The sequence below is a fragment of the Cynocephalus volans genome, chromosome 3 (assembly GCF_027409185.1).
Source record: "Cynocephalus volans isolate mCynVol1 chromosome 3, mCynVol1.pri, whole genome shotgun sequence".
Lineage (NCBI taxonomy): Eukaryota > Metazoa > Chordata > Mammalia > Dermoptera > Cynocephalidae > Cynocephalus > Cynocephalus volans.
The window spans coordinates 148,634,139-148,646,360 of record NC_084462.1 but is presented as its reverse complement, the minus strand read 5'-3'; the positions used below and the strand labels follow the sequence as shown (position 1 = coordinate 148,646,360).

Sequence of the window (12,222 nt, the reverse complement as noted above, 5' to 3'; positions counted from 1 at the left end):
TAAAACCCAGAGAGAAGATCTATGTCTCTTGTAGAGGGAACAGAAAAAGGGGCCCCATTGGCTAAAAAGCTCAGGTGGGAGGAATCTCTGCTTTTTTTTTTTCTTCTTTTCTTTTGTCCTGAAGGTGTTTCAGTTGTGTATGACTATATAAGACCAAAGGTGTTACTAACCTGCAATAAATTTTTTTTTAACAGAATAACTGGGAATGTGGGCTCCTAGAAGCTGGAGAGTGTGAGGAAATCCTCAGAGAGAGTAAGCTGGAGAAGGTGGATCCCATAATTTTTTGTATGAACTCATTCAAGGGCCAGACTCACCCTTGAGCTGTGAATAATATGGAACGAACTCAAAGAAATACAAAAAAGGCTTTTAAAATATAAGTACAATATACACTGCTGCCCAAGTCTCAAACAAACTACTGAATGGTTCGCGTGCTAGGCAGACCCTAATAATTATAGATAAGGATGAACAAACAAATCACAGAAGGTGAGACAGAATTTGCAGTCTGAACTCAATCATACTGATTGCTAAAACTAACTAACTAACTAATTAACTAACTAACTACTAACTAACTTTCTCCAGAGGATTTTAATAGGATTAAAATATAATATTTTAATTACAATATAATATTCAAAATGTCTAGGATACATTCCAGTCTTACAATATAATATTCAAAATGTCCAGGATACAAAATCATAAAAAGAACTAGGAAAATCTCACCAATTTTCACGGGAAAATAAATCAATAGATGTCAACTCCAAGGTGTGAAAGATATTGTAATTGTCAGAAGAATAATTTTAAGCATCTATTCTAACTATCCTCTATGACATAATGTCAACATTTTTGAAATAAATATAAAGACAGAAGTTCTTAGCAGAGATAAAAACCATAAAAACAATCAAATGACATAGAACTGAAGAAATAGCATATCTGCAATAAAAACTTCACCAGATAGGCTCAAAGGTAAAATTAAGATGAAAGAGGAAAAAAGTTAGGGAATGTGAAGATATATCGTAGAAACAATTTGAAAAATACAGAGAAACAAATTAAAAAAAAAAAAAAAAACAGAGCCTCAGGGACCTGTGAGACATTATCAAGAGATCTCAAAGTCAAGTCATTCCAGAAGTTCCTGAAGAGAAGAATGAGATTGGTGCAGAAAAAATATTTGAAAAACTAATGGCTAAAAATTTATCAAATTTTATTAAAGACACAAATTTACAGATTCAAGAAGCTCAGTGAACTCAAATGAATAATCTCAAAGAAAATCACACCCAGACACATCACAATCAAATTGCTGAAACCCAAAAAAAAAAAAAAAAAAAAAAAAAGAAGCTTCAAAGCAGCCAGAGAGAAATCATACATTACACATGAGGATAGCAATTCGAATAACAGTAAATTTTTCTTCAGGAACCACGGATCCAGAACGCAGCAGAATAAGATTATTTTAAAATGCTGAAAGAAAAGAACTGTCAAGCTAGAATCCTGTATCTAGTGAAAACATCCTTTAGGAATAAAGGTGAGTTAAAGATATTTCTAGATGATGAAAAGCTAAGAGAAGTTTTTGTCAACAGATCTGCTCTACAAACTAGAACTCTCAAATAATAACACAAGAATGATTAATACTTAAGATTTACTATGAATCAGTTGTTCTGAGAGTTTTACATGAATTAACTCACTTGATCCAAGAAATTTGGTACAATTAACATCCTCATTATACAGATGAGAAACAAAAACAAAAAAGATATTAAGTACCTAGTAAGTGATTGAGGCAAAGTGAAATCCAAGCAGTCTGGTTTCAGAGGTGATGCTCTAACCATTACTTCATAATGCAAATATCTCCCAACCTACTGGAGGACATTAAATTACCCAAATAGATGAAAACCATTTGAAACAGATGTAATGATTTTAAAAAATTATTTTTATTTAATGCTGCTCTCTAGAGATAATAGGAAAGTAAGGCACCAACTTCATGTATTGCTTTACCTGGAAAAAATGCTATAAGAACTAGGATGACACACTGATTTATTATCAGCAACCATAACAATAAACATTTTTTGAGTACTTACTATGTGCCAGAATTTGTTTTGGGGGCTGAGGATATAAAAATGAATAAGGTAAACCTTCCGTTCTTAAGAATTTTCTACAAATTAGGTAATACAGACAAAAGTAATTAATTACAATATAGCATAAGATGAAAAATATAGAGAAAAAATATTAAAAATAGAAGCATGTACAAAAACTAAAGTGCATACAAAATACAAAGCTGGTAGAAAGGAAACACCAATCTAATCATGGCTGTCATAAAATCAATAATTTTTTATTTTATTATTATTATTATTATTATTTTTTTTTAAAAGATGACCGGTAAGGGGATCTTAACCCTTGACTTGGTGTTGTCAGCACTACGCTCAGCCAGTGAGCGAACCGGCCATCCGTATATGGGATCCGAACCCGGGGCCTTGGTGTTATCAGCACCGCACTCTCCCGAGTGAGCCACGGGCCGGCCCAAATCAATAATTTTTTAAAAAGGCTTTAAGAAGCATTAAAAAATGAACATTCTGGGAAATATTCCCCAGTTCCCTTTTTTGATAACTAATGTAGATTACTATCTCTGTTCTAAAATTTGTAAATAAACTCTCATTTAAATCAGCAATGGACAGAAAGAAAAGCCAGAAAAAGGTGCTACCATGCTGTGCAAATGGATTAATTTTCAAAGCCTTCAAGATAAAGATGATGGGCTTATTCCAAAGTACTGAGAATTAGCTCTGGCTAATTAGTTTTCTACTCACTCAGCAGTCCAGTGCTCTGTAATTATGGGGATACAGAAGTGAAAGGAGAAATTAATCAGAAAAACCTTTCACTAAGACAAAAAATGACGTCTCTATACTGGATCAAAGAAGTTAGAGTTAATTTAAAGTTACCTTAACAGTTACAAAGAACAATTTCCCCAGTTAAACTGGATCATAAGGTGGGGATCATACCTTATTTTTCTTTCTATCCTTAGAATCCCTAATGCTTAATATGGAGCCTGGCAAATAGAGTATTATTGTTTAGTGAATTGAAATTTTATTACAAAAGAAGCTTAATTCTTTCTTGACTACTTTCTTTATATGCTAGATGGAGTTCTTTTATGTTCAAAAACCACTACTTAATTCCACAGGAAAAAGGAGATCAAATGTGATCCCTGACCTCATGTGTAGGTAATATAAGTAATGGTTAAGAAAAGAACAGTATAAAAGAATCAACTTCAGTTCTTCACAAACCAGCATGGACTTTTAAATTTCAAATCTCTAGCATGCTCCTATAATTCTTTATTTGCTTTTACTAAAGTTAAATCTTATTATATAATTCATGTAACAGCAAAGAGAATACAGTGATTAATGACCCATTCATATCCTCCTGTAGCTGTTCTTCAAGTGGCTGCCATTAATGAGATACAAACTTAGTATAAATAACAAAGAATATTAGGACTCATATTCCATACAATTAAGTGTATATTTTTACTTTTACATTCATATTGCACACAGAATACATAAATGGCTATAAATGATTATGAAACCCTGACATTATAAAGTTGCTAAGTACTTTTAGGTTGCTATTAATCAATGGTCATTAAATCAACAGATTCTAAGTTGACACTTTTATCTTTAACTTAAATAACATATATTGTTCTCATTTCGGGGATTTTAATAAAATAGTAACGAATAACTAAACCATACAATTGAAGATGAACATCACTGTCTGTGTCAATAAAGGTATAGTTTTAAATATACTAATTTAATATAATAATATGTTATTAATTTAATATAATATCTTAAATATACCAACTTGCCAAGAGTTAAAAGATTATCAATATAAATTGAGCTTTTTTTCATGACCACACAACAACATGCCTGTTTCCAAACTGGAATAAAAGTTCCTAACTTGTGAGATTAAGTTATTTTAATAAACTCTGCTATTTAGTTTTATTAAATTAGTATTTAGCTACAATTAATGAATATTAATTGATAATTACCAATAATCACAAAAAAGAATAACTTTACATCGTAATAAACTGGACTCTTCTCCCATCCAGAATTGACAAGTTTTAGCAGTAATATAACATTCTCTAAAAGTTTAACATAATAAACAAACAAAAAAAAGAAACAAACAAAAATTGAGGACACTGTGGCCAAGACCTAGTCAGACATGACACTAAGACTCTGAAGTCTGGGAAAAAAAGGGGCAAATTTAAGTGTTACAACTAAAGTTTCTTAAGTTTATCAGTCTATTGTACTGATTAATATGAAATTATTTCTTTGCGACATGTTGGTGACTTTCTTACCTAGAGAGCATGCCCAGAGGTGTAACATTAAGTGATCCCATCAGCATTGCTAGGGCCATCCCTGGTGCTTCCCGTTCTATTACTTCTTTTGTGGCCTGTAATTAAAGATTAAATAGCAGACTGAGTGAAATTAGCCACAAAAAAAAAAAAAATGTAAAATTCATTTAAAAATAATTATATACCAGACTTTCTATAAACCATGCATTGTAGTTCCCCAAATATTTTTCTTTTTTAAGGCATTCACACTCAGTTCTTTAGGACCACTGAATAAAAGCTGAGGACCAAGAAAATCCAGAGAACTTTTATATCAGCAGTCCTTTCTTATTTTTTAAAGCTTAGAAGTATTTAATTGAAATCTCACCTCGCCTAATAACCTAAATTCCAAAAATGAGTACTTGGATTGTTATAAGAGCTCAATAGATTTTCATGGAGTTAAGAAATCTGGGTACTTTTTTTTGCCTATTACTCCTGAAATAATTAATCCCTGAAAACCTGAGATCATCTTATAACCCTTCTAGCTCTATAATTTTATGATATCATTAAAAGGAACGCAGGAAGTCATCAAGTCAACTTTTCCTGTGTTAGGAAAACTCTACATTTACCATCTTCCATATCTTCAAAATAAGTTAACTGCTTTTTAAAAAAAGCTAATAAAGAGACAGGCTTCAATTACGTAGTAGGAGTTTTAAGATAGGGCATTCTTTTATTTATTTATTTATTTGCTTTGTTTTTCTTTCTTCTTTTAAAAATTTTATTTTGGAGATGGGGCATTCCTAAGACAAGTGTAATTAAACTTGGAATAAGCTAATAAAGGAGATAGAAAAATTTCATTTTCTACCGGCCAATCAAAATAGATATATGTGGTACTATAACGGTCAAGATACAGTTTAGTCTATAAGCTGGGGATGACATACATGACTTAATCCATTTCCATTCCTTTTTTAAGATAAATGAAGCAAGTTACAGGGGCAATATGGGAATAAGGCTTGCAAAATAAAGTATTCTAGTAAATAAGAGAAAAGTAAAGTAAAAGAAAACAAAATAAAAAATTATGAAGAAATACAGAGAAAGGTTGATATTTCAATAATTCATGAGAAGTAGAGTGATAGTCCTAAATGAAATTGTAGTTCTGGACAAAATTTTTGCTCTGGGCAAAAAAGTTAAGGACTTGGCAAAGCAGTTAAAAATGCATTGAATATGTATTAGATGCTAATTGATGTTCCAAATAAACTTTTAAGATGCATCTACATTAGTTAGTTATCCCATATAATCATACAGAGTTCAGGATTACCAGAATTGATGCAATCTACTGGTCCACTGACTCCTAGCGTAATGCAATATTTAAAAACGGCAGAAATTTTAAAGGAAAACAAGAACATAGTGCTTCTCAATAAAGTGTGTTTTAAATATATGGGCCCATCAGGCAGCAGAAAAGGAAATTCTCAAATTTCTAAGTTTGGATGTGAGTTGCTACCATTTATGTACATGGCTAAAAAATGATGAGCTAACATTATCCAAACCCTATTCCTTATTTTCCAAAGTCAATCTATCTAGTATGATTTTAAGGTCTCCTGAGAAGAAATACCATTTCTATGTTATAAATTGCCTTTGAGGTTTACAGTTTCTTCTTAGGGACCTTCAAATCTTAGAGCCCTAAAAATTAAGCAAGGGGATGTTATTAAGAACATAATAATTATTAAAAGAGCTCTTTGGATAGAGTTAATACCTATTTCATTACCTGCTTGAAAAAGTCATATAAGCAATGGCTGACATTTAATGAGTTTGGGGGTCCACATAAAGATGATGTGTACTCCAGAGTATAGCAGCACACTTTATTTAGTGACAAGAAAGGAGATAACAGATAACCGAGAAGGAGTATTTCATTTACAACTGATACTTCAAAGCACAGCATTTATCCATTTAAACAATAAATATTTATTAAGCATCTACTATGTACTAGGTAGTATTCCAGGCACTGATGTTGCAGTAGTGAATAAAACAAATTTCTGGAAGTGTATAAACTCACTGTCACCCAGTACATGAAAAACTCAATTGACAAATTACATATGAGAATTGCCTAAAACAGATGCAGTTCATTAATTCTTCTAGATCCTCTAAAATACACCATTGGATTTGATCAGATCACTGAAGAGTTGTCTACTTGGAATGCCTCATTTCACTTTTCATAGAATTATTTTATTGGATTTTGCTTTTGTGGTAACAATTGGATCCAATAAACGGCTCAGTGAGATTCTTACTTACATTAGTAAGTGTCTGAGACCATTGTTTACCACATTGCACTGTGGTCCTCTTTAGAAGGACTTATAGGAGAAATTTCCTCTGAAAATGTCATAACTAGGAATGGGCACTCTTCTGTTCTACCAGTTTGTTTTTAAATTATGATGCTTGTGAGTCAAGCTGCCCTTGAGAACAGCAACCAATATGTTTCATCTTAGTTTTCCTTACTCTATTTTTCACATTTATCTTTCAAAAAATTCTGTTGAGTGTATGTATTTGGGTAAGCCACTTTAAATATTTTTCAGGCTATAGATAAATATACAAATGGATGGATGGACGGATGTATTCTTTACACAGAGCTTATCTTTCAATATAATTTAGAGAGGACAGTTAATTCTTTCTGAAGATCTAGAGAATTTGGGCCTACAATCACAAATCTCATATATTTTAGAAAAAAAGGAAAATATATATTGTGATGATGCCACTGATAGGTATTGGTGCTGACAGTGGCAACTTGATTGGGGGTGGGATATGTCAGACTTTACAGGACTAAACACAAACCGACCTTCTCAAGGGTATTCCTAAAAAACGCATAAATACACCTCTGTATCAAATACATCTTTTCCATAAAATATTAGAAGTCTTCTATGAGGGTAGTTCTAAAAGTTCATGGATTCACATAATCTTTCAATTCTATTTTCCCACAAACTTTTTGAAGTATTCTTGTATTTCCTTTTTATTTTTTCTTTCACGTAAGCTGTTTGGTGTAACAGAAAGATCACCATCTGTAAAGTTGGACAATGCCACTACACAGTTAATGTCCATGAGAATAGGGGTTGGTTCTGTTGCAGCACCTAGCATAGTGCCCAACACATAGTATGTGCTCAAAAAATATTTGTTAAATAAAGAAACGAGTTAATAAATGAATTGATCTAGGTTTGAAACCTGGCTTTACTACGTAGTTGCTCTGTGAATGAGAAGAAAATATTTAACCTCTTTGTGCTGCAGTGTACTTATGAATAAAATGAAGATAATAATAACATACACCTACATCTTATGAGGCTATGAGAACTAAATGATATAAGTAAATCACTTAGCACAGAGTAGGTATTCAAAAGAAGTCAATTCTTTCTATGCTTCTATTTTTCAATTTTCCTTACATCTTTGATTTTGATCATATCAGTTATAGAACAATAACAATACAAAAATCCAGAAACCACCTAGAAATAGTAGTTGAGAACCAAAGCTGAGGGAGAAGAGAATGGAGGGCAAGAACCCAAATATAAGAGCACTAGCAAGGGCAAGGCAAGAAGCAGAATACTGAAACACAGGGATCTAAATTAGGGGACAAGCAAACAAAAGAAGTGGGGATTGGAAGATGGACAAAGGGGCAGGAGCTGAGTACCAAGATCCATTAGCCATAAATGGTGAGGTACCACTAGAAGGCAAACAGTGAGAGAATAAAACTTAATTTAGAATCAATCAAGAGAAAGATACCTGTTTAAATTATTATAAAGCCCAAACAGAAGAATGGTTATAAGAATGTAGCTTTATTACTTTCAATCACATATACTAGCACAATATAGATAAATAAAGGTTATATGTATCTATTAATGAGTAGATAAATATTAGAATATATCAACAATGGCAAAAGGATACCATTAAAAAATGAAACCATTTTTCCCTAATTAGCTTAAAATTCTGTTTCCCACTTATACATTATTAATTTGATTATCGAATTTTTTTTACCTTGAAAGGGGGTAGAAATTTATATTCCTACTTCAGATATCACTTTTTCTGAACTAATAAAGTCCAAAATAAGGCTTAATTGGATTTAGCTATTCTATTTAAATAAGATGTTTATCTTTAACTTCTAAATATTTTCTTAACTATTAAAGTTGCCACCTCCTATCACACGTGACCTTTCTCTTTTACCCTTGACATTTAGAAGACAACATTAAAGCCAGAAAGACTCTTCAAAGACTGGTAAGTTGCAAAGCTGGTATCATAAACAATGATTCTGTAGCCCAGGGATCTTGATGATGAAATTCAGGCCCATGTTTTAACTTCACAGAAAAAATGACCTTAAAAAAGAGTTGTTACTAATAGGCAATGAGTTTTAAATATGTATAGAACATATAATAGCTAAATCTAAATACGCAAAAATTCCCTATATACATGGTGACTCTTTGTGACAAATCATTTATTATAGTGCTTTTACTTTATAGACATACTTTTATTAACAGAGCAGATGAATTTGTGTATTAATACTTACATGATTGTTATCTGACTAGGCAGATTTAATAAAATTTCCTCCTAACAATTACTGCAGTGCTCTTGCTGATTAAAAAATCTTAAATAACAAAGACTATCTATGAGACACTAGTTAATGACTACTACTAACTTTATTAAGCTATGAAGGTGAGATATAGTTAGAGATGTAGTTCTCAAACTTTAGCATACATCAGAATATTTTAGAGGCCTTGTTAAAACACAGATTGCTGGGCCCCACTCCCAGAGATTCTGATTCAGAATGTTTGGGTGGGGCCTCAAAATGTGCATTTCTAACAAGTTTCCAGGTAATGCTTGTAATGTTGGTCAGAGAACCATATTGAAAAGTACACTGCTGATGAAAGGAAGGAGGCAGATTGATGATAATGTGTACCACTTGGTCTAATCTTCACGATCGCCTTATATTAACATTGTAGATTGACATAAATGTGAGAATCATCAGAACAGAACATAGACCCAGTGAAGAGGTAAATTAGATAAAAATATGTAGTTTAATGTCAGCCAGTTACATTTTCCTGACTCTGCCCATTAAAGGGCAAACACGTTAATTTTATTTTACATATTGAAAAAGGTTATAATAAACTAACAAATCTGAGGCTGTCCCTATAAGTATCCTATAGTACAGAAAAGCTATCCTTAAAATACTTTTTCTTAGGACTATACATGATGGACAAAGTTTACACACATGACAAACTCCCAGGGATGTTCAAGGAGCACCAGCTATAAATTTACTCCTTCCTTCTTTCATTCAAAAATGAGAGTAGATACCCACTCTTATTCAACATAGTACTGGAAGTCCTAAGCAGCACAATAAGGCAAGAGAAAGCAATAAAAGGCATACAAATAGGAAAAGAGGAAGTCAAACTATTCGTATTTGCAGATGACATGATCATACATGTGGAAAACACTAAAGACTCCACCAAACAATTACTAGAATTAATAAATGAATTCAGTATAGTGGTGGCAGGATACAAAATCAATGCACAAAAATCAACAGCATTCCTATACACCAATAATGAAATTGCTGAAGAATAAATTAAGAAAATAATCTCATTTACAATAACTACCAAAAAAAAAAAGCAATACCTACAAGTAAATTTAACCAAGGAGGTAAAAGGCCTCTACAAGGAAATCTATAAAACACTGGTGAAAGAAACTGAAGAGGACACAAATAAATGGAAAGATATCCCATATTTATGGATTGGAAAAATTAACATTGTCAAAATGTCCATATTGCCCAAAGCAATCTACACAACATAATCCCTAACAAAATATCAACAACATTCTTCACAAAAACAGAAAAAACAGTCTTAAAATTTGTATGGAACCACAAAAGACCCCATGAACAAAAAGAACAAAGTTGTAGACACACTACCTAACATTAAAATACACTGTAAAGCAAAAGTAACCAAAATGTACTGGCATAAAAACAAATAGACAATGGAACAGAACAGAGAGCTCAGAAACAAACCTATGTACTTACAGCCAACTGATAAATGGTGCTGGGAAAACTGGATATCCACACGCACAAGACTGAGACTAGACCCCTATCTCTCACCATACACAAAATCAACTCAAAATGGATTAAAGACCTAAATTTAAGACCTGAAACTATGCAACTAGTAGAAGAAAACATAGAGGAAACACTTCATAAAATGGGAATGGGTGGCAGTTTCTTGGACAAGACTACAAAGGCACGGGAACGAAAGCAAAAATAGACAAACAGGACTACATCAAAGTACAAAGCTTCTGCACAGCAATGGACACAATCAACAATGTGAACAGACAACCTACAGAATGGAAGAAAGTGTTGTCAAACTACACATCTGACAAGGGGCTAATATCCAGAACACGTAAGGAACTCAACAAACTCAATGGCAAAAATACCCAAATAACCCAATTTAAAAATGGGCAAAGGACCTAAACAGACATTTCTCAAAAGAAGACATACAAATGGCCAACAGACACATTTAAAAAAGCTCAAATCTGCTGGGCTTTAAAAACACCACCTTAAGTGACATTACAAGTGGTGCCATTATGGGCCCACAAGGGCGGATTAATGTGGCAGCCTAAGACGGTGCCAGGAGGAAGTAGGGTGGGGGTGTCTGTGGCAACCTTGCCTTAGCCCTTATTGGCCAAATATGCGCTTCTGCGCTCGAGGTTGCAATAGCTAGGCATTGAGACAGGATGCATGCTCTCTTGACCTTTAGGTTGATAAGATTATGTAAAAAACCTCCCTTCCTCATTTGCCTTTAAAAGCAAGTGCTTGTACGGTAATAAATGGAACTGCTCAACAGAACCAGCCGCCGCATCTGAGTGTCCTTTAACCGGGCTGTTTTTGGGGGGCCGGTGGCTGTGCTCACCTCTCTTCACGGCTCTCTTCCCCCGTCTCCTTCCAAAGGGGACAGGAGGGAAAGAGGAATCCCGGGCCATTCGCTCGCCCACCGAAAGCAATGAGGCTAGGGCTGTTCGGGTCGGCTGGCGGTGGACCCGACAAAAATCCATAAAAAGAATGAGGGACACTACGTAATGATAAAAGGATTGATCCATCAAGAAGACATAACAATCATAAATATATATACACCCAATGTTGGAGCAGCCAGATTTATAAAACAAACTCTATTGGACCTAAAGAAGGAAATAGACACTAATACCATAACAGCAGGGGACCTGAACACCCCACTGTCAATATTGGACAGATCATCTAGCCAAAGAATCAGCAGAGAAACACAAGATCTAAACAATACTCTAGACCAATTGGAATTGGCAGATATCTACAGAACATTCCGTCCAACAGCATCAGAATATTCATTCTTCTCATCAGCACATGGATCATTCTCCAGGATAGATCACATATTAGGTCACAAATCAAGTCTCAACAATTCAAACAAATTGGAATTATCCCATGTATTTTCTTGGAGCACAATGGATTAAAATTAGAAATCAATAACAAATGAAATTCTGGAAACTATACAAACACATGGAAATTAAACAGCATTCTACTTAATGACATATGGGTCCAAGAAGAAATCAAGCAGGAAATCAAAAGATTTATTGAAACTAATGAAAATAATGATACATCATACCAAAACCTGTGGGATATTTCAAAAGTAGTACCAAGGGGGAAATTTATTGCATTAAATGCTCACCTCAGAAGAATGAAAAGACGGCAAGTGAACAACTTAACACTTCACCTTAAAGAACTAGAAAAACAACAACAATCCAAACCTAAAGTTAGCAGACGGAAAGAAATCATTAAGATCAGAGCAGAACTTAATGAAATGGAAACCCAAAAAACAATACAAAAGATCAATGAATCAAAAAGTTGGTTTTTTGAAAAGATAAATAAAATTGACAAACCATTCGCATGG

The 12,222-nt window shown here is 33.3% G+C and overlaps 1 protein-coding gene across 4 annotated transcripts in view; it reads right to left on the bottom strand.

The window, feature by feature from the left end:
- GPHN (gephyrin) overlaps positions 1 to 12,222 on the bottom strand; it is a 562,178-nt gene that overhangs the window by 284,925 nt on the left and 265,031 nt on the right. For all 4 annotated transcript variants that reach the window (XM_063088486.1, XM_063088482.1, XM_063088484.1 and 1 more), the window contains one exon: positions 4,322 to 4,416. In XM_063088486.1, coding sequence (XP_062944556.1) covers positions 4,322 to 4,416 — 95 coding nt within the window. The remainder of the gene's footprint in view (positions 1 to 4,321; positions 4,417 to 12,222) is intronic.